Source organism: Diabrotica virgifera, chromosome 4 (genome assembly GCF_917563875.1).
Source record: "Diabrotica virgifera virgifera chromosome 4, PGI_DIABVI_V3a".
In the NCBI taxonomy this organism is placed as follows: domain Eukaryota; kingdom Metazoa; phylum Arthropoda; class Insecta; order Coleoptera; family Chrysomelidae; genus Diabrotica; species Diabrotica virgifera.
This window is the reverse complement of record NC_065446.1, coordinates 30,866,410-30,890,530: the sequence shown is the minus strand read 5'-3', so window position 1 is coordinate 30,890,530 and position 24,121 is coordinate 30,866,410. Positions and strand designations below refer to the sequence as shown.

Genomic DNA, 24,121 nt, shown 5'->3' with positions numbered 1-24,121 from the left:
GTTATGGCATTATTTGTATTGGAGTAAATGTTTATTATGTATAAGTTACCAATTTTTGTTGTTATGTATTGGATTTGGTCTGAGTTGTATTTCTGAATTGTAGAAAAAATAATAGATTTCTTGATACAAGTAGCTACTCCACCATATCCGTCATCTCTGTCCTGTCTGACAACATTATAATACTTCAAAGAAAAATTAAAATCTTGTTTAAGCCAAGTTTCATTAATAGCAATTATGTCAGGGTCTTCTTTGAAAATTAAGTTCGTTATGTTTTCCCTGTTTGATTTAATACTTCTAATATTCCACTGAATAATTTTTAATTTCTTTTTTGAATTCATGATTATGTGATTTGATATATGTTTAATTAATTAAAATCAGAATCAGATTTATCCTCTTGGTCCATATAGGACTCTACGTTTAATCGGGAAAATAAATGGTTTTTAAGTAAATTTAAGTTTTCTGATGATGTATTACTAATAAAATTTAGGCATGAGTTTAAAAAGTCATTTGAAGAAAAGGTATCAATATTTTGAAAGTTTTGCGATGCACTGGATTGCCAGGCTTGATTGGAGTTTTGTGATAAATTAGCTGAGGTTCTTGATTTGAAAGGTTCTGAACGAGAAAATGAGCTAGTGGGGGAAGAGGTTGGCTTTTCTGGTCTTAATTGCTGTGTATATATACTCTTTTCATTTGGTTGCTTATCTTGACGTTTTTGCACGACTCTCCGTTTGTTGTCGGAGTTCAGAACCACCTGTTGAAAGGAACGTTTTACTGTAGATGATCTAAAATTGTTTGTTCTTCGTTGCGATGGTTCTATGGTGTTAGAATTATTTGTACTGGTACTTGGAGTATTTTCTAATGGCCTGCTGTTATTTTTAAAATTTGGAAAATCTCTCGGGTTATAAATAAATTTATTATTTGAGATGTATGATTTTGGAATGGCTTCACTTGCCTCAAAAAATGTCAAATTTTCATACGCCATCAGTTCTTTAATATTCTTTTGCCTTGTATATTCTGGGCAGCTCTTGTCAATAGATTTGTGAGAGTCCTTGCAGTAAAAACATTTTGTCATGCATACGTCTTCATGTTTGTTTTCCCCGCAATTAAAACATCTTTCTTTCCCTTTACAGTTTGTTTTTGTGTGGCCAAATCTAAGACAGTTATAGCACTGTGTCACTGGGGCAATATATGTGTCCACTAGTCTTGGTATGCCATAAAAAAACACAGTTTTGGGCATAAGAACGCCTCGAAATGTAAATAGTGTCGTACCTGTGGGTTCATAAGAAGTTACTCCATCTTTAATTACTCTTCTATTTAATCTTTTTATATGTAAAATTTCAATGTCATTTCCTGTATCGCAACACCGAAGAAGTTCTTTTTCATCAATATCTGTATCAATTTGTCTGACGATACCTTTGCAGGTTACGAAGTTAAAAGGTATATATATCTTGTATCCCTGATTTAGAAGTTGAGTGTTCTTAAGTAGCATGTTAGCCGAGTGAAAATTGGCAAATTCAACTGAAACTCTATTGAGCCCTTTACTATCTATTTTTTTAACGTCATTAAGTTTGAGGTTGAATATATCTCGAGCTATTTTAATTGTATTGAATGTGCCAATTTTTATATTCGGTATATTTGTAGATTCAAGATATACTACAAAAGGTCCATGATCTTTTTCGGAGTATGTATTAACCTTTTTTTCTTCCTGAGAATTATTGTCGGAAGTCTGATTTTGATTTTTTTCGGAAATATTAGTCATTGCAATTTTAGCCGGAGAAGAAGTATCAGGATAAGGGGGGACTGAGCCCCCCTTTTCCACACTCATTGTAAGAAAAAACCAGTCAATGAAATATTAATAACTAGAAAGCAAAAAGAAATAAAAAGAGCAAGCAAAATAGCATAAAAGAAAGCCGCTTGAAAAAAAAATATAAGCAAAAATGCTCAACTTACCTATATGCAAACACTTAAGCAACAACACCGGCGGTTGTTAGCTAGGTTAAGACCCTAAACTAGTGGCAAACTTTAACTGCTGCAAAACAGAAACTGTTCACACCTCGAAAGCGTAATGTCTAGTTTAGAAATATTAAATTTTTGGAAAATATTTCTTAAATTTAAAATACGCGGTCTGACGTTTCGTATTTTTTTTGATGAAAATAACTGAACGACAACGAACGAACGAACACGAACACTGAACACAGATTCACAGATAGCGCAGGATTTGTCAAAAGTCATGTTCCACCAATCACAATGCCGACATCAGCGCCTCTGGCAAAATGGAAGGAAAATAAATACGATTACATGTTTTTTATTACAGTTCTCGGGGCATGATGTTAATAATAAATGGTTTGTAAACAAAGAATGAATTGACAGATTGGCATGAAACTTCACACACGTTCATATGAAGAGTCTACCTACATAACCTCAAAAATTTAACGCCCACTCATATCGACCCGCAAAACTTATTGAACAACCTAGTACTTCATGTTGAGAAATAAATGGGATTCCTAATCTCTCGCTCGTCATTTATTATTCATCTCAAATATCGTCACACCAACCCGAGATTTACGAAAGTCCGATATGTAGATTGTAATTATATTTTTGATAACGAAATTTACAAGTAAGCAATGCTAATTATCTTGTCTTTTGTATGTTTGGTTTCAAAATAAATGTCACCGAGATTATCACAAGTCCTTATGAACAAAATTACGTATTACAGTCAACAATATGGTCTCGATATAAACGTCAAAGGACAAAGCTCATGAAAATTAGCAAGTATAAGGTGTATGAACCACATTACGCTGAGGTCCTCAAAGTTCCATAGCAAGTTTTTTCTTTGTTTTTATCTTCCGCGGCTTCCTACTCAATTCGAAAGCCACCTTGCTATGTATAAATTACGAAGTACCTAAATTCAAGATAAAACCTTATTCTATCAGTTCTTGATAAGTCTTTTGGACTTATTTCATTCTAAAACATTGTTTTTTTAGTTGTTAATGCCCGTCTGTCCATAAGAAACCTTCGTCATTAACAATTAAAAAAATATGTTTTAGAATAAAACATGGCTAAAGATCTTGTATAGACCTGATAGAAAAAGGTTTAAAATTGAATTTATGTACTATGTACTTGATGATTACAAAAATGATATTTTTTACTTGTGTTTTTGAGCCTTGAAAATTGTCATCTTTCGTTCTTTTTTCAGTTTTAAATTGTTTATAACTCGAAACCGATCAACTTTAGAGAAAAATTACAAAAGACCTTTTTTGTTTAGAATGATCCAAAAAATCTTAAATAATATCTGCCGTGGTCGAAAATGTCTTTTTATATTCATAAAAAAATGTAACTTTTTAATTTTTAATTAGGTAATTATAGTTAGAACAAGATTATATCGGTCAACCCTTGTTTTTTGTAATTGTTAACATGCTAAATTACATATCCAATAATTTTTATCCATTAAACAGATCGGCGCAAATCGACCTTATATCGGATCCTCTACTACCATGTTAACAGTGCTTAAAGTTCAGCTGGATAGAGGGTGTGAAGCGAAATATGTACTCGAAAAATCGGTGCTTACAACTGGAAAACTCAAACACATAACAGAACAGTTTGGCGATGATGAAGCATTTGCTGGAATCTTAAACTTTGTATTAACCCATTTATGCCCACAACTATCTTTGTCAAATATATCAATGATTTTCTCAAGAATGTAATAAAATACCCTAAAATGCATTGAAAAATTAATAAATTTTTTTTTCAAAAACTGATTTTCGAGAAACATGCTGGGTCGTTAACGACCCGTTGTTCACATAGGGGTACAAAATAAAAATAACAACTTTTATGCAATTGCATTTTATTTTATTTAAAAAAAAATGAAGCAGGCGTAGATTAATAATTATATTACTTAAGGCTTAAAATAGTTTGTATGATAATCTTTGAAGAATTTATCGTAGAGTGGAATTTCACATTTATCGCTCGCTTTTGTAGTTTTATTTGAACATACACGACATATTATTTGAGCACCAGTAATAATTAGATGCTGTGTTGATGGGGATGGAGCAATATATTGAGTTCCAGTAGAATGGATAGAACGACTTTCCGTAATTAGACAATAATGCACGAACTATATGTCTTCTAAATTCTAAGATGTTATTTTTATATCCAAACTGTCGTGCTAGTGTCCAAACATTGGTTACACAAACACCCAGCACCCATATACATATTGGAAAGTACCATTTTTTTCCACGCATTTTTATTCTGTAGTTCGAAATGTTGTTGTTTAGTCGACTCCGCCCATAAATATGTTGTATTGCGAAATTACAAATAAATGGTTGATCTATTTGAATTTTTAGTTTTTCTTTTGCTGAATATCCGCTTGCTTTTTGGATTGGCTCAATTCCATCCTCATTAGATAACATGTTGATACAACATTTGTAGACTTAAACCGGATGTACCAATAAAAAGAGCCGATTTTTTGGTCCAGAAGGCATCAAAACATGATGGTTGTGAAATTATGACTTAAGCCATTTATCCCAAACATAGTCTCACTATTATTTTCAATTTTATCTATTTCCTCCAGAATTTCTGCAGATAATGGTTTCTTACCAAAAACACATTTTCTCATTATGATATGTCATGTGCCCAACGGGTCGTTAACGACCCATCAAAATATAATGTTATATTTATAGCATATATCAAATTATTTTCATACTAGTAATATTATAGTGTGTTAATACAACTTATGTTTAATTATATAAAATGAATTTAAATAATAAAGTGATTTATTTAAATGTACTTACAAATATTTGAATGAAGCCATGTTGCGAACGTTATTCAAGTTCTATTTTGATGTACACTACAGGAACACTACGAACGAAATAAACGGTTTGCACTAAATAAATTGCTTACTTGCATAGTCAGGAATGAACTTGTAAATAAACGGCGACTGGTAAGTTCGACTTATTTGCTTGGAACATATTTTTGTTAGTTGGGTCGTTAACGACTCATTCGTTGGTCATAAATGGGTTAAGATATTTATTAAGTTTGGTCTAGCAAACAGTCAAACTAGTCAAAAACCGTCAGCAAACAGTTGGTCAGTGAGAGAACATAATACAGTCACCAGTGCTATCCCCTCTACTCGCGCTGGTCGACTATTCGCTGATGGTTTCAAACCGTTTGAAACTGTTGCTAGAACAAACCTATTATCTCGAGCTTAAACTATGCGTAAATTATATTCTTTTAACATATACTCACTATCATCCTTTTTTTGATATTGCTGCATAAGTTTTATATCCTCTTTTAGTGCCATTTGAAAGTAATGGCAGGCCAAATTTGGTTTGCCCATGGCGTAGTGGATTGCTCCCATGTTATTGTAAAACATGATGGTTGAGGACTCGCCACAGTCGCTAAAATACGACCATATTATTCAAGTAAATATGTTAAGATTTTAAAAAATATATGGTTATAGTTCCCATAATTCTGATGATGAATGTCACATTGAAATAAAGGAGGAGGAACTCAATTTATAAATACGTAAAAAAATTTTATGCCTGGTTGCAATAACAGATATTAAGACTAAGTTTAAATATAAATGTAAAGCCTTATGCTGGGGCTACACTAGCGTGTAATGCCGTTAATTTTCGTATTATTTGGCATATTTTTAATGCAATTAATGCGATTATTTCATTCATAGGAGATTCTAACCAATAGAAGGCTACAGAAATAAAAATTAAACTGATAATTTTTGATAATATCCCGTCGTCAAGTATATTACGGCAGATGCCCTTCGTTGCTACGAAAAAATACATTCAGTGACGTTACTGACAATTAATGTTTTAAAAATTATAAAAGTGATGACTTTCAACCGTCAAATATTTATAACAACTGTGTTTAATTGTACTAATTTGTACTTACATAAATAAATTACAATAAAACTTTGGTTTTGAACAGTTTTATTCATGAAATAATCGCAACAAATTGCACAAGAGCTCTAAAATTATCGAATTTTTGCCCTCGTGACACTTTGACATAATTTCACTCCCCTTCGGGTCGTGAAATTAAAACTGTCAAAGTGTCACTCGGGAAAAATTCGATAATTTTAGAGCTCTTGTGCAATTAATACTGATAATTAACAGTATTAGACGTTAGTGTGGTCCCAGCATTAAAGTATAAGCTCAGCTGGGCTAAGCTGAAGATTTTTGTAATTTAATAAAAGGTTTCTACAAAATAATTATTCTATCATCACCTAATTAGGGTTTGTCAGAAACGGTCAATAATCATAATATCAACAAGATATACCTACTGATAGTTAAGGCAGCCATTTGGTATTGATGTTAAAATCTGCACAGCACCTTCATAATTTCCTTTGATGTATTCGATGTTTGCAGAGAGAAACATTGCGTCGATATTCTGAAATATATTAATATTATGGACTTTCAGATATAAACTTGTACATTTCAAAATTTTTTGTAAAATATGTAATACGAAAAACACAATAAACAAGTATACCGTTCAAGAAATGTTATTTTGAACATATACATACATAAGCAGTCCATTGAAAAGTTACATAGGGCCAATTTCTCATATCGAGTTCAACTCCAGTTTAACCTGAACTTCTAGTAAACGTTAGTTTAAAGTCAAAATCGTCTTTCTCAATTCGCACGTTCAACCGATGGCAGTTTAAACTTGAACGATGCTTGAACGGAGGAATTCGGCCGTTCAAAGATTTCAGAACTCCGTTCAGATGATTTCATGGACTACGCATGCGTTGTATTAACACGAAACGCTGTCATAATATAAATATATCCTATTTTATTATATTAAGCCTAACGATAAACGATAACATTATTTTTGTTTTTATAATATTTATTTATAATTATTAAAATGACTATTTGACTATAAATGTTTAAATTTAACTTTATTCAGAAACAGCATAAAAAGGTAGTTAAAAATGGCGATAGTTTTTTACCTTTTGTCATCTATTGGCATTTCTCGTAAGCTGTAGAACGAGCGCTGACATGAACGTGCAATGAGAAATGTATTCCGAACAAAACCGAAGATCACCGGTGAACCTGGTTTAACTGAACCATAGATTACCGCAGGTATGAGAAATCGACCCTTAGGGTTGCGTTTTTCAGAGGATGCAATTTTATTTTTTTGATGTGTAGGGGGTTAGTATAAGCTTGAGGACTCTTGTCCCCTGGCCGACATCCTGAAAATTGTAACCCTTTGGGTACAATTTTCAGGATGCATGGTGCGTGGTATTTTTCTTGCAGTAATGTGCGCATGCGGTGCGCCTGTGCAGATGCGCACGCGTTGCACCAATTCTCTAACACGACAGGTGGCCGCATAACAACTGATGCACAAATATACATTTGTATCAACAATCAACACGTTTATATTTTCATTTTTATTTCGTGTATATTACACTAAAATGGCGGAAATAAAACATATAGTTTATGAAAGAAGTGATAAGGAGAATGACCTTGAGCAATCGGATGTAGAATTTATTAGTAATTTGGAAAACGAATATGATAGTGATACTGGTAGTGACATAAATCAAATAGAAAATCAAATAAATCGGGATTCAAGGGGAACAACTTTTCTGTTGCTCTTTTCCGGCCATTTTAGAATAAAATGACATCACAGCAATTTTATAGACGATTTTTCAACGAATAATTTCCATTATAAACCCGTTTAATTTCATTAATGTTGTTGGTGTATCTTTATTAACTTTTTCTAAAGCTAAAAACTGAAATCCTAATTTAAATCACTCTGTATTTCAAAGACATAATAATTTTCTTAATTTCTGCTCTCTCTCTCTCTCTCTCTCTCTCTCTCTCTCTCTATATATATATATATATATATATATATATATATATATATATATATATATATATATGTCAAGAGTTGCTATTTATCAAGTCTACCATAATACAAAAGTCATCCCAATAATTAAATTACATAAATGAATTACTTAATAATTTATGGCACTTTAAAAATCAATACTAGCAAAGATAGATGTTACTAAGAAACACAAGTGAGTAAATAAAATGAATCTATCAACTGAATTTTACGAGGCTTACAAACATGTCCTTTTTTTCACCAAACTTGTGGGTCTGTCTGCATTTTCGTCCGGTAAACAGACATTGGTAAAACAATCAAAGATTGGAATAGTATATTGCCTCATATTGTATCTAGTGTATTGTGGAGTTTTAGTTAGTGTAAAATATGACATTAACGATTTCACAACAACTATTCACGATATAATGCAAATTATCAACACAACGTTCATAACCATTTTAACCGTAACAGCCATAGTGTCCCAAAAGAAGCACTTTGAATTTCTTTGTGATTTAAACAGTATGAGCGTTGTGTTCCAACAACTAAGAGGAGTCGTTGATTACAGAAGTATTACTAAAATTATTAATACTTTCATACTTAAAACAGTTACAGCAAAGTTTGATGCTTACCGTTTTAGAAGTACTACAAGGCAGAAAGTACACTACACGCATGAATGGACTACATATCAAAATTCATAGCCGGATTTGTATTATTTGTTTACCCGCAATTCATATGCGGGGTATTCGCGGTGTGCAAGTACTTGGAGAAGATACGAGAAACGATCGTGCGCAAATAGCGGAGAAATCTTGCAACTTTCTAAAATAATTCATATTGTCAATTGACCATTCCAAATCACGTGATATAATATGGCCGGAGGAGGGCAAAAATTTAATAATAATAGTGTTTACATCAGTTTTTGTAAAGAATATCCTGTTTGGTTTTGTTTTTTATTGTTAATTGTGCAGCGAAATTGTAATAGCAAATAAATATGAAGTAGTTTATCGCCTACAGAACTGAATTATCCCATAGTAGTTATTGACACAAACTGGTAACTACTATGGGAGAATTCAGTTATGTAGGCGATAAACCACTTCATATTTAATTTATTATCACAATTTCGCAGATTTCCCTACACAATTAACCAAAAAAAAAGTTTTTGCTGTAAAGTCATCGATATGTAAACAACTCAATTTTTTGTATCCCACATGTTGGGAAGTTAAATACCTTACCTTAGGGCATTATTCCTGTTGCCATTTGCCCATCACAAGGCATTTTATGTAAATATGCATCTATAAAGCATAAATTTTATATTTCAAGGGTTATTACCCCGATATTTCTTTGGTGGCTCAGCTAGCATCCAGACTGTCTTACACTGATGATGATTTTGTAATAAAATCGAAAACGTTTTGTTCTGATGTAGCCCTTTAGGGATTTTAATAAAATTTTATACCTTTTACAAAGGATTTATTCCAATTTTTGTGATTGATGGTATACAGCCAACTACAGGAAAACAATTTTTCTTTCCTTGTGGATTAAAAAAAAAAACAACCAAACAGGATTTTCTTTACAAAATAATGTCGATGTAAACATTAGATTTGGCCCTCCTCCGGTCATGTTTGACATTTCATTGGAATGCTTAATTGAAATTGTCAAATTGACAATTTCATACCTACTGTCATTGAAGAAGAAAAATTATATGTTGCTCACAATATTGACATGATATGCAATTATTATATAAAAGTATATTTAATTAATTGTATTTTGATTGCAGTACTCCATTTTAATAACTAATTTTATTTACTACATACAATTGTTTACATTTTAATAACATAACCTAAATCTTACTTTTTCTTCTTATAATTTTTTTTTTGGGCTATGGCCTTGACAATTATCCAGCAACCAGGACCAATATGATTGGCCAATATAATTAAAAAGTGCGAAAAAAGTTGCCGAGCTATGAAACCAGTTGTCGCTTTTCCGAACTTGCACGGTCCCAATACTACGTTTAAATACTATTTTACTCATCTTTTATTAGAATGATGTTTAGTTTTTTAAGAACTGAACTGGACATTATTGCAGATAATTCTTTAGATTCAGTACTTTATAGTATTAAAAATCCCCTAAATACGATAATCGTTATAAGAAAATTCTCTGAAGTTAACAATAAACTCACCGAGATGATCAGGAGAATGAATGAAACTGAATAATCTATACTTTTTTTCACGTTAAAAACGGAACATTGCGCTTATGTGCAATTAGAACAATATCAGTGTTGTCAAACTTCTCGAGCACGAGTGGCTACTCGACTGCCGATATACGATTCATTCTAATCAGTACGGCGTGGCATCGGCGCGCTTTTATCGTCCATAAGAAATACATTGCCCTATCTAAACAACGTTCTATTCTTAAAGTGATACGTTGTATAGTATGTACAATAATTCAATCCAAAAAAATAATGAAATAATGACACCGCTGGAATTGTGAAATTTCCCAACAGATGGCAGTTTTAAAATTGGTTTTTATCAAACAATCACCGTCCCCATTTTCTTGTTAGAATAATTTGTGTATATTTATTAACTTTAAAACTGGAGTTCTTATTTAAACCACTCTGTACATCAAATACAAAGGAATTTTCTTAAGCTCTACATATGTCACGCGTTGCTATTTATTGAGTTTATTAGAATACAAAGTCATCATAATAATTAAATTCGATAAATTAATAACTTAATAATTTATGCCACTTTTAAAAATTAATACTAGCAAAGACTGATGTTATTAACAAACATAAATGAGCGAATAAAATGAATCTATCAACTGAATTTTACGAGACTTACAAATATGTACTTTTTTTGATCAAACTTGTTGGTATGTCTGCATTTTCATCCGGTAGACAAGCATTGGTAAAACAATCGAAAATTGGAATAGTATATTGCGTCATACTATACCTAGTGTATTGTGGAGTTTTAGTTAGTGTAAAATATGACATTCACGATTTCACAACAACTATTCACGATATAATGCAAATTGTCAACACAACGTTCATAACCATTTTAACTGTAACGGCCATAGTGTCCCAAAAGAAGCATTTTGAATTTCTTTGTGATTTAAACAGTATGAGCGTTGTGTTCCAACAACTAAGAGGAGTCGTTGATTACAGAAGTATTACTAAAATTATTAATGCTGCCATACTTAAAACGGTTATAATAAGTTTAATGCTTACGGTTTTAGAAGCACTACAAGGTATACACTACACTACACGTATGGACTACATATCAAAATTCATAGCTGGATTTGTATTATTTGTTTACCCGCAATTCATATGCGGGGTATACTGCGTTCAAATACTATTTTACTCATCTTTTATTAGAATGATGTTTAATTTTTTAAACACTGAAATGGACAGTATTGCAGATAATTCTTTAGATTCTGTACTTTATAATATTAAAAAACCACTCAATACGATAATTGTTCTTACAAAATTCTCTGAAGTTTACAATAAACTCACCGAGATGATCAGACGAATGAATGAAACCTTGGGCTTTACAAGTTTAGTGTTCTTCTTTGTGGTATTCACTGAAACTGTCGTTGGGATATATTTTACTAGCAGTTTAGATGTCACACTTTGGAAAAAATCGTTGTCACACTTTATCAAATTAATGGACCATTTAGTTAATGCCTTTTTAGTATGTTATCTGTGTAATACTACGATCGAAGAGGTAATTAAATGTTTTATTGTTCATATAAGATCTTCTTCACCTCCAAAAACACCTTTTGCATCTCCGGATGAAACTTGGTGTATAGCTTCTGCTTAACGTAAAAATAAGACATTTAAGCTCAAAAAACTTTTGTTCTTTGTTTTTCAAAATATCATTTTAAGCGATTTTACAGTGATTTGGTATTTATTTAAACAAATTTGCATTTTTTGTCGTAAGTATGAATGGAGAAAATAATGTTTCAATACAAGGGACTCAAGAATGTCATTATAAGGCGTTATAACAAGTTATTTTGATTCAAAACAAGTTTTTGACCAAATTGTCCTTCAGTTTGGCTGATTAGGCGACTACTGTAAGTAAAATTAACTCAGAAAGTATCGATCGCACGATTTATTTGGAACAATTTCAGTTCCTACCATTTTTGTCAAAAAGTTGAAAATGGCTGAGATATTGAACAAAAACAACTGCTATCAAACCAATCTGGTCTTACGCTCGCGCCTTTACCGCATACGTACTACTTTAAATAATATTGATTTTAGCAAACAAATGAAAGATATCAAAATTGTATAAAATTTAATTCCCTCCATTTTTGTTTAGGTACATTTTTGTTGTAATAATAATAAACGAAATTATTCAACAATTATGCTGTCACTATTTCCCCCCTTAACTCGGAAAATATCGACAACACAAAAAAATTTATAGAAAAACAAGACATTATAAGAAATCACATTTTCAACAATTTCAGCCCTTACACTTTTTGTCGAAAAGTTAATAATGGCGGAGATATTGAGAGAAACCGTTCTCCTTTAAAATCAAGATGGCGGCTAACGCAACGGCGGAATTCATTCGTGATTTTAAATTTACACTACTATTAACCCCCTTAAAGAAGACAAAACTAAAATTTTGGGCAGCTCGACATGCAACATCACGACATACTATCCCGATTGGACTATATCATTTTGACTTTGATATTATTGCATGTAACTTTTATTGTATTGTATATCTATATAAATTCTTTTAACCACTTAGCAGCATTTCCCAACCGGTGGGTCGCGACCCACTAGTGGGTCGCGGACAGATTTCAGGTGGGTCGCAGCGTGGCTCTTACAGTAGCTGATTGGTGAACAGAGTACAGAAAAGCGTATCATCATGGGTGAGGGATGGGTCGCGAATATGAAAAAACATCAGAAGGTGGGTCGCCAGACATAAAAGGTTGGGAACCACACTTAAACTCCTGTGGTTTGGCTATCTGTGGGCTAATTTTCAGCCAAATCAAAAGACATGTATTTTGGGGAATGCAGGAAAATGTAAAAAAAAAACGGTAATTTATGTTTTCTACACTAAAACTTTCTACACAAATTAACATTTTTACTGTTTTCTGACAGCAGTAAAATGTATTTCGAATTAAATAAATTATATCTAAGTCCCGAAAAGATTGGTCATAAATTATACCACAGATTCTGGGGTCAAAAATGGGTTGATTGAACCTCACTTACCTATATACAATAGTGCACACAAAAAAAGTTACAGCCCTTTGAAATTACAAAATTAAAATCGATTTTTTTTCATATGTCGAAAACTCTTAGATATTTTTTATTGAAAATGGACATGTGGCATTCTTATGGCAGAAACATCTTAACTAAAAATTAAAGTGAAATTTGTGCACCCCATAAAAATTTTATAGGGGTTTTGTTCCCTTAAACCCCCCCAAACTTTTGTGTACGTTCCAATTAAACTCTTATTGTGGCACCATTAGTGAAACACAATCTTTTTAAAACTTTTTACCTCTTAGTACTTTTTCGATAAGCCACTATTTATTGAGATATTTTGAATAGTTGTCGAATTCACCACATATTTGCATATGGTTAAGTAAGATTATAGAGACCTGTTAATAATATGAAAATTTATTTATAATTTACATTTTTAGGTATATTTTGAAAAAGAAGCCACATCTCGATAAAAGGTAACTAACTCAAAAAAAGACTAAGAGGCAAAAAAGTTTTAAAAATACTATGTTTAACTAATGTACCAAAATAATAGTTTAAATGGAACGTACACAAACATTTGGGGGGTTTAAAGGAACAAAACCCCCATAAAATTTTTATGTAAATATATTAAAAAATAAGCCGCATCTCGATAAAAACTGGCCTATCGAAAAAATACTAAGAGGCAAAAAAGTTTTAAAAATGTTGTGATTAACTAATGGTACCACTATAATGAAGTAATTGGAACGTACACAAAAGTTTGGGGGGGTTTAAGGGAACAAAACCCCCATAACATTTTTATGGGGTGGACAAATTCCACTATAATTTTGTTTTAAGATGTTCCTGCCATAAGAATGATACATGTTCATTTTCAATACAAAATCTCTAATAGTTTTCGATATATTGAAAAAAAATCGATTTTTATTTTGTAACTTCAAAGGGCTGTAACTTTTTTTATGAGCACATTTGTACTAAGGTAAGTTAGGTTCAATCGAACTATTTTTGACCCCAGAATGTGTGGTATAATTTATGACCAATCTTTTCGGGACACCCTGTATACATTCTTCTTTTTGTCTCAATTAGGTAATTTAATTCAAAAACATTTTTGGGCACCCTGTATAAATAATTATGTTAATGTTTATATTAGTGAATAGAGAATTGAATAACCTTTCAAATGAGCTATCACACGACCCCTATTCTTATTTAATAAAATTATCGATTGCGTCATCACGCCCAGATGGATGACATCACCAGTATGATAAATATGTCAAAAACTCATAATTAAAAATAAAAATCGACTTGATTCGTAATTTATCTCCAAAGTCACCCATTCTCAAGAACATGAATTTATTCCAACTCAGACGTCCTCACTGTACCTATAACTTCAGAGGCTTATATCTTAAAACTATGATTTTTTGGAGCTACGCGCCCAGTGAGTCTTTTATTCTACACATCAAGGACTACCAGAACCCAAAGTTTCAGAGAATTTGACAGAGAGCCATTTCCCATGAGGTTTCTGCGGGGTCCTTTGTTAACTACCAATTCACTGTAAAATCCGGACATAAAAAAAGGACATAGCGGAGTGGTTGGAAACGAAATAGTGGACGGAATGGCAAAAAATACATCCGAGATACCAGAAATCACAAACATTTTCAACTTCAAAGACCTATTTTCTGTTATCAGAAGTGTTGGCAGGGAAAGATGGAGGTCCAAATACGAAGATGTTCAGCAGACATCAAGAAATCATTACTTTTCTATTCACCCATTATTACCCAAATGTATACCTCATTTTAACTACAATTATAACAAAGTACATTCCTCATTAATAACCCGGCTAAAACTTAACCATGGCCTTTTTCCAGAGCATCTACATAGGATTGGAATCTATGAAACTCCCTTCTGTCCGTGTAACTATGAGTCCATCGGGGATCTGAACCATGTATTCTTGGATTGTCTTAATCATAGGGATCAGACTCAAAACTTATATTTAGGTTTAATTAACCTTAACATTAGCCTTCCAGTTAGCATCAGCAATCTTTTATCTTATTCTGACAAATCTATATTTAATATCTTAATCAAGTTTATAAATGATTCTAAGATAAAAATTTAAACATACCTATAACAAAATTCTGTGGCAAAAAGACGCTTTGTCTAATGCCATCTCTTTCTCTCCACACACACACACTGTAAAATCCCTTAAAATGATATTTTGAGAAAAAAAAAAGAAGAAGAAGACGGTTCGACCTTAAATGTCTTATTTTTACGTTTCGCAGGGTCACGCCAGGTTTCCCCAACACGACTATACCTTATCGGCAGAGTCTACGAGACATGTACGTGTAAATTGAAGCTGTAATTACAAAAAAAGAAATATGTATGTAAAAAAACTCTAACAAGAAGTAAAACCACTTCTATGTAAATTGGTATATTTATTAAAACTTAAAAATCCCAATGGATTGAATAAAAATGTCCAATTCAGAACGTTTTCAGACCTATCGGTCCATCATCAGTGAATCTACAATAAAATAAGTAATCCCACTATTAGAATTGAAAGATGGTTGAAATTTTTAAAAGATAAAAATGTGGTTAGATTACTTACGTGCATACTTGCTAAATAGCCCCAGAACCAAACAATGGTTGAATTTAAAATTCTATTTACATTATTTAAAAATAATATTAAACAGGCTAAACGCCGATGTTACAGGATATTGCCTATGGGAACATGGTGAAACCCTACCAAAACCTCAATCAACCATCTTAGGCCAACTTTGACTATAAAGTGACACTAATTTCTAAGGAACTGTTTGAAGTGACATTGACAGTAGAGAAAAAGGTAGTCGATTTTCAATGTTAATTAACCAAAAGATCATGACCCACAACAAATGATAAAGATTTTAATATCTGAAAATGTCTAACATTTTAAATCTATTGGTTATTGAAAAGAAATTGTGATATACAAAATTAATTTAGAATATAAGATTATTTATATTGACTGTATACCATAACATTAGATTGATCAAATTGATAGAAAGAAAGTAAGCTGCTGTCAATAAAGATAAAAAGATAAAAATAGATGAAGGTGAGAAAAGAGAAAAATCAGTATTAGTTGGAAAGTTATTGTACAAAATGAATAAATTGGTAGGCAATTTAATCTAGTCTATATTGTATTGGTGGTTGTATATGTAAAAGGAAAATATTGTTATTTAAATTAACTTAAGATTCCTGAAGGTGTCCAGTTGATACACAATATTCAACAAAACAATACACTCCGTTTAGACTTATACGAAGATTTGGAGATTGGCAAGGACATGAAGAAGAGTCCCAACTGTGTCAATAGACAAACATCCCTTAACCGCAACTTTGTCCCCATTCACCGCCAATTATTCTCATAATTCCTATTTTTTCAACTTCCTCTTTTTATCCTATTCTTTCTCTTTCAACTTACTCTCTCTTCTTTTTCAAAATTTCCTCTTTCCTTCACTGCTTCCAAACTCCTTTACCCGAATAACATTATTAACTATTGAACCCTATTAACCATCACCTCATTAATTCACCCTACTATCTTTTTACTTCTTTTTCATTTCATTACTTCGTTCAGTTTAATTCCACACCTCATCTTTTCTTTATCCCTCTCTTTCCCTTAAAATTCTTGTCTTTATACCTTACACCACAGCCCTCTGCTTTTTGTCTTTGCCTTTTTCCAAGAAAACTTTTACCTCTCCAACTAACATCCATTCACTTGATTTCAGTTCTCACATTCAGATCCATTATCATTACAATTAAATTATATCAATATTCTTTTTCTTACTTTGGTTTTATTTTATTCAGTACACTTTCAATATTATTTTCATTTTAATTTCATTCTTGTATCAACTGGACTTAACAGCTATAATCATACATTACTTTATCTCTAATTTCCCATACCAACACTTTGTCACAAGAATTCTCTCAAAACTTTTGAAATAAAATTAAAAAATAAACCATCTCATAATAATTACAATTCTTTTTCATTCACATATTACACACTTTTAATTATTTGACTGTATCCTAACTCAAATCCATTATTTACAAAAATTTGCATTTAAATAACAATATTTTCCTTTTACATATACAACCACCAATACAATATAGACTAGATTAAATTGCCTACCAATTTATTCATTTTGTACAATAACTTTCCAACTAATACTGATTTTTCTCTTTTCTCACCTTCATCTATTTTTATCTTTTTATCTTTATTGACAGCAGCTTACTTTCTTTCTATCAATTTGATCAATCTAATGTTATGGTATACAGTCAATATAAATAATCTTATATTCTAAATTAATTTTGTATATCACAATTTCTTTTCAATAACCAATAGATTTAAAATGTTAGACATTTTCAGATATTAAAATCTTTATCATTTGTTGTGGGTCATGATCTTTTGGTTAATTAACATTGAAAATCGACTACCTTTTTCTCTACTGTCAATGTCACTTCAAACAGTTCCTTAGAAATTAGTGTCACTTTATAGTCAAAGTTGGCCTAAGATGGTTGATTGAGGTTTTGGTAGGGTTTCACCATGTTCCCATAGGCAATATCCTGTAACATCGGCGTTTAGCCTGTTTAATATTATTTTTAAATAATGTAAATAGAATTTTAAATTCAACCATTGTTTGGTTCTGGGGCTATTTAGCAAGTATGCACGTAAGTAATCTAACCACATTTTTATCTTTTAAAAATTTCAACCATCTTTCAATTCTAATAGTGGGATTACTTATTTTATTGTAGATTCACTGATGATGGACCGATAGGTCTGAAAACGTTCTGAATTGGACATTTTTATTCAATCCATTGGGATTTTTAAGTTTTAATAAATATACCAATTTACATAGAAGTGGTTTTACTTCTTGTTAGAGTTTTTTAACTATATGGTATACAGCCAACCTAGGGAACCTCCCTTTTAGTTTAAATATGTATGTCTTTGTACTCACTTTATAACGCTCAAAAAAATTACGGTATCTGGATTTCAATGCATATTTTTTTTATAATTCTTGTATCAAAGTTACGCGTGAAGTTAGTCGTATTGATGACAGTTGGAGAAACATGGGAGACCCGTTTCGCAGAAGCTATATACCAATTGTCAGAAAAATCGGAGATCCAAAATTGAGTGGTTTGAAATAATCACCCTTTATATTATGACTTCTACTAAGTAGAAAATCAATAATTTCCTATCATATTTACAGGCTGACCAAACTGGGATACTTCTTTATAAAATTGATACACATGATGATAATGATTTAGATAATGAAATCGATATATTTTCGCTGCAGACCATCAATGAAAGAACAGAATTTAATGCGGGTGGTTTCTTTGCGATTAATCATAACCTTATGTTTATGGTAAGTTCACTCATGTAATATTTAGTCATGTATTAACACTTTGGCTGCCACGTCAAATCAGTGAAAGCTTTCATTGGACCACGATCATGTTTTTAATTTATCTCTAAATTACTAAATTGAAATTGTAAACAAAAAACAGTTCACGTCGATTTAAACTTAAGAAAAAAACCTCGCAAAATAGATCTCCAAATCTGTGAATGTTGGCCTGAAGTGTGAAGGGTAGAAGCATCAGATTCGATCTGTACTTAGTTTGAGAAATATGCCAAACTTCTTAAGGGCACCCGAAGTCCCATTTAACGACAATGTTAACATTATGTCACATAGCTCTGTAACCAAAGCACTTAGAGACCTAATTTTTTCTTTATTTTGAAACTAGATACATTGTTTAGTCCCGCGTAGATTTCTGTAAAGTTAGAGTAAAAGAAACATTTATTGTAAATTTTTGAAGTTATACTTCTTTACGCGCATATGAGGGTGAATTTTAATAGGATTAAAACCTTTGATCCCGCGCAGTCGCATTACAACTTTGTTCTGATTGGATGTTCAAATGACATGACAAAAATTATCCAATATGGCAGCTGTATCACAGCTGTGGGACTGTGGTTTGGTTATGTATGGTGTATGGTTGTTGCGTTTTAAAATTTGTAGGAAGAGAAACAACAAACAAAAAGTTAGTTAATGGTTATACTGCATTTTTAAATAATTTTCATATTATATTTTTGGACTTATTAACATACAAGAGATGATTGTTGCATGTCAATGTGAAAGCCCATCAAACTGTGACTAATAGTATGAGTGCCGCAAAATTACTGATAAAAAACCTATTAGCTCGAAGCCGTAGAGAACTGTGGATAACAACAATCAACCGGGACGATCTCGCTTATTCAAAGCTAAAGAATCTTACACTGGTAAGTGTTTTAAAAATAGTAGATCAAATTTTGTTATGATATTGTCAAATTGTGAAACGTCAAAATATTTATATTTCATTTATTAACATTAATATTAATAATACAACTTGCGCAATTTGAAAAATGTGGTTTAAAAGGTTTTTTATTATAATTTTGTGTCTTTGGATTTGTCTTCCTTGGGCGTAAAATAATAAAATATCTATTTTTATATTTCACTTGTCACCGTGATGTGTCAATATGTATATCTGACACGTTAATAGTATGTGCCTTGATGGTCTTGTTGGTAGAGCATTAGACCAGAGGTTGAGAATTCGCGAGGTTGCGAGGTTTTTTTTAATATTTGGCATTGTTAAGTTTTGGTTAAATTTTGGTAATTATTGTTAATTTTTTGTATTGTAACTGTTAGTAGGTATATTTATTTCGTTGAAATTATATTATAATAGAAGTATAACTTCTTACGTGCGTACAAAGTACACACACATTCTTTTTTTTTTAAATACTCTTACAAAAAAACCCAAAAAAGTTTAGATTTTATTTTTTATTTTACTTGTGTTTGTACAGGGTTTCTCATTATATTTTGACCCCCACTTATTTCCTTAATTTCGGGAATACAAAAAAAAGTTTCAAATAAAAGTTGTATTATTTTATCTGTACCGACCAACAGTGTAGCAATATATTCTCCTTTTCATGAACATTTTTCAGTGCGTCACAAATTATAGAAAAAAAGGTAAGTCCGTGATAATACACATTTATGACATTTATTCTAACGTGACATTTTAGTTAAATCTGACAGTTGTCAAATTTTATTTTCAATTTGGAATAAAACCAAATCAATTGTGTCTATTGCATTTATAAAATGGTATTTTCTTTCATTTGTATAGTCTTATAAATTGTACAGATTATATTGATAATATTATTATTTTATTTAATAAATAATTCTTTTTTGATTATGGCGCCATCTATCGACAACTAGAATAATCACCGAACTAGAATAATTACCAAAGTATTCAGAGACGTGCCTTTTTTTCTGTCACATACAATTTAATGCGTTAGAGAGAAATCGAAAAACTGTGACGCACTGAAAGATGATCATGAGAAAAAGAATACCAAATTTTTTATACAGGGAGTGCCCAATAAAATGCATCTTCAATATTTCAAATGGGATACCCTGTATTTTTTTATAGTTTTGAGTAGCCCTGCATTTCCTGATTACAAATATACAGTTGAGTCCGCGAATCTTTACCCGTGCGTCATCATTTACAGCATACGAAATAAGTCGATGATAAGTCGAATTGAAATTTACTAAACGCAACAGCAAGTCACTTACTATCTCTTGCTGTTGCGTTTAGTAAATTTCAATTTCCGACTTATCATCGACTTATTTCGTACGCTTTAAATGATGACGCACGGGTAAAGATTCGCGGACTCAACTGTATAACATAGTGTAGCATTAGTTTTGTTCTATAATGGCGTATGGTACTACAAAAGGGTAACCATAGGCTATGCAACTGACATTTCAAAATGGAACAATTATTAATTTATTATAAACTGTCAGTCCTCATACCGAAATGGGTTATACTGCAGATGAAAAAGTAGATATTTTCTCAATTTATGTAAAACATAATAAAAACAAGCAAGCGGCAAGAAGAGAATATAGGCTGATTTATCCAGATCGACAGACTCCTTCTGCAAATACATTTTTATATATTTATCATCATGTCATAAATGAAAAAATGTTTGAACGGAAGAAACGTACTATCGTAGGAAATGATGATGAAGACCTTAATACTTTGCTTTACTTTGACTTTAATTTTGTTGACTTTCTAAATATATTTTTTTCTTATCTTAGTATAGTATAGTAGTACCATACGCCATTATAGAACAAAACTAATGTACACTATGTTATATATTTGTAACCAGGAAATGCAGGGCTACTCAAAACTATAAAAAAATACAGGGTGTCCCATTTGAAATATTGAAGATGCATTTTATTGGGCACTCCCTGTATACAAAATTTGGTCTGTTGCTACACTGTTGGTCGGTACAGATAAAATAAAACAACTTTTATTTGAAACTTTTTTTTATTCCCGAAATTAAGGAAAATAAGTGGGGATCAAAATATAATGAGAAACCCTGTACATACTTGGGACTTGATATTATCTATCTACAACTACTGTAAAAATTTGGACCTTCTATCATTTAAGGATGCAGAGATATTTGACATCAAAAGTTAAAAACTTAGTATTCGGGAAATCGCAAGAGTCCAAAAAAATAATAAGAAGAAAAAATAAGATTCAGGTTATATTATTAAAACGTAAACAACTGTATGTAGTAAATAAAATTAGTTATTAAAATGCAGTACTGCAAGCAAAATACAATTAATTAAATTTACATTTATACGCTGTGAGCTCGTACGTAGAGGGGATATTTACAAATTCGCGAGCGCTAGTAGTGACAAGTCTGTAAACCTTTACCGGAAATTTGACCTAAATGTCAAAGTGATTAATTTAAAATTAAAATTAAAAACATTCATTATAAAAAATATTAGTTGGTCAAAGCTGTGGTATATATTTTTAACTTAAATATACTTACGTTTTAAATACTGAATTTAAGTTTTTTTAATGTTCCGTAATATGTAATTATAAATTATTAATCTATCAATCTTAGCGCCATCTACACGATAATTGTGAAAGTATCCGAAGTAAGAAATTCATATTTTATCAATAGAACGTCAAAATGATTAGCAAAATCTTAAAAAAATCGATTACAATTTAATTACTTTTTTGCGTTGTAAATATTAAGCGATAACAATTAAATAATAAATTTAAAAATTACCGGTGAAAGTTGAATTAGTAACCGCTAGGAGCGACACCAGCGAAGCTCAGAGCGTTATAATAATTAGGCATTCCAAATCACGTGATATAATATGGCTGCTGGATGGCAAAACTGTCATCCACAGGCGTATCCAATTATTAAACCACTTCATATTTACTTTGCTATCACAATTTCACAAATTTCGTTACACAATTAACAAAAAAACAGAACCAAACAGGATATTCTTTACAAATTTGTCAATATTCAATGTAAACATTAGATACGACATGACCACCCCCCTTAACTATGTCTATGGCCATGTCGCTTTAGCCATCCACCGTCCACCACTGACAGTTCATTGGAATCCCTAATTGCATATAATTTTATATTCTTCAATGACAGTAGATGTGAAATGTACGTCAATTTGACAATTTCAATTGACAATATGAATTATTTAAGAAAGTTGCAATATTTCTCCGCTATTCGGGCACGATCGTTTCTCAATTCCTTTCCAAGTACTTGCACACCGCGAATAAAGCTACCGGTACACGGTAAGTTGAGTGCAGACGTTTAAAAGACAAATAATTTTGTAACCACACTATAATGTGTTATATATCGTTGGACACAGAAGATTCCAGAGAAAAATTTTCAATCATAACCCAAAAAACTTTAAAAAATTCAAATTTCGGATTTTGGCTGCCCTTAAGCCGCGCTGGTGATATGAATAAAACTTGGGTACCTACATATCTACGATCTAGAAACAATGTACCAATCGATGAACTAGAGACACTCAAGTTCTTTAAGACTTAAGAAATTGCACATCCAAAAATCTGCTGGAAAATTTTTCACATCAGGGTCTTGGGAATACCAAGGATTAATCATAATTGATCTTCGGAATAAGGGTAGAACAATAACTGGGAATTACTACACGTATCTGACTGTTCTAAAACAACAAGAAATATGGAGAAAACATGCCGAAAATTGTCTAAAGGCATTTTGTTTTTACAGAACATGCTCCTACATACAAATCGAATTATTCGAACATCGCCTTTATGTACCAGATCTAGCTCCTTACAATTATAATGTTTTTCTGCAACTGAAAAAAAAACAAATCTAACATGTCATAAATTGTCTTCAAATCAAGAGGTGAATTGAAATGGCCTGGCATTTAGAGAAAGTTACATTTTTTTAAAGGTCTAGAGGCGTCTATAATTTATTGAAATAGATTTATCAAAATAACAGGACAGTAGGAAGAATAATAAAATAATAATAATAGTCTCCCGTTTTATACCGCTCACGTGGCTTTAAGAGTATAGCAGGGTAGTCTGCTATATCTAGGGCCTACGGTATACAAGGAAGGTAACAGGGCCAGTGCTACGCTTCAACCGCCTATTATTACCCCTGGTTTTACCCAAGGTACCCATTTTATTCAGGCTGAGTCGACCTGGGGCCTATAAACATTTTAAAAATGTCTAGTTGTTCTTGCCGGCGGTAGGATTTGAACTCCGGACCACCGGCACGCTAGCCTAGCACACTACCACTCGGCTACGCCGGCCCTGAATAATAAAATACATTTTTCGTATTGTTTCTGGAATAAATTTCCTATTTATAATATATTCATAAAATATTTTTTGTTACAGATCATAGGCAGCAGTGCAACATATTACGTTATCCTGGTACAGTTATCAACAAATAAATAACTTAAAAAAAATGATAAAAAAACTTACAGATTTATCTTTAAGAAGAACTGGTATTTCTTTTATAGCAGTTTTCATAGAATGGTTCATTACATAACATCTTACTTTATATTTCAATAGCTTTCTTTCAAACTCTTCAGACAAAGGCTTTGGAGGTGGCAATGTTATCTGAAAAAAAGTGATGGCATATATTATATTATTCCCTGTTATATGTTCCCTGTGTAGTATAACAAAAACAATAAATTACTATAAAGGGTCTTTCCGACCACCCCGTATGGTGTGAAAATAATA

The 24,121-nt window shown here is 31.7% G+C and overlaps 1 protein-coding gene across 1 annotated transcript in view; it reads right to left on the bottom strand.

The window, feature by feature from the left end:
• LOC114335835 (CCR4-NOT transcription complex subunit 10) overlaps positions 1-24,121 on the bottom strand; it is a 67,357-nt gene that overhangs the window by 32,453 nt on the left and 10,783 nt on the right. The window contains exons 5-7 of the mRNA XM_028286124.2: positions 23,861-23,998; positions 6,293-6,399; positions 5,245-5,396 (exon numbers count right to left, since the gene is read on the bottom strand). Of these exons, the coding sequence (XP_028141925.2) occupies positions 5,245-5,396; positions 6,293-6,399; positions 23,861-23,998 (397 nt within the window). The remainder of the gene's footprint in view (positions 1-5,244; positions 5,397-6,292; positions 6,400-23,860; positions 23,999-24,121) is intronic.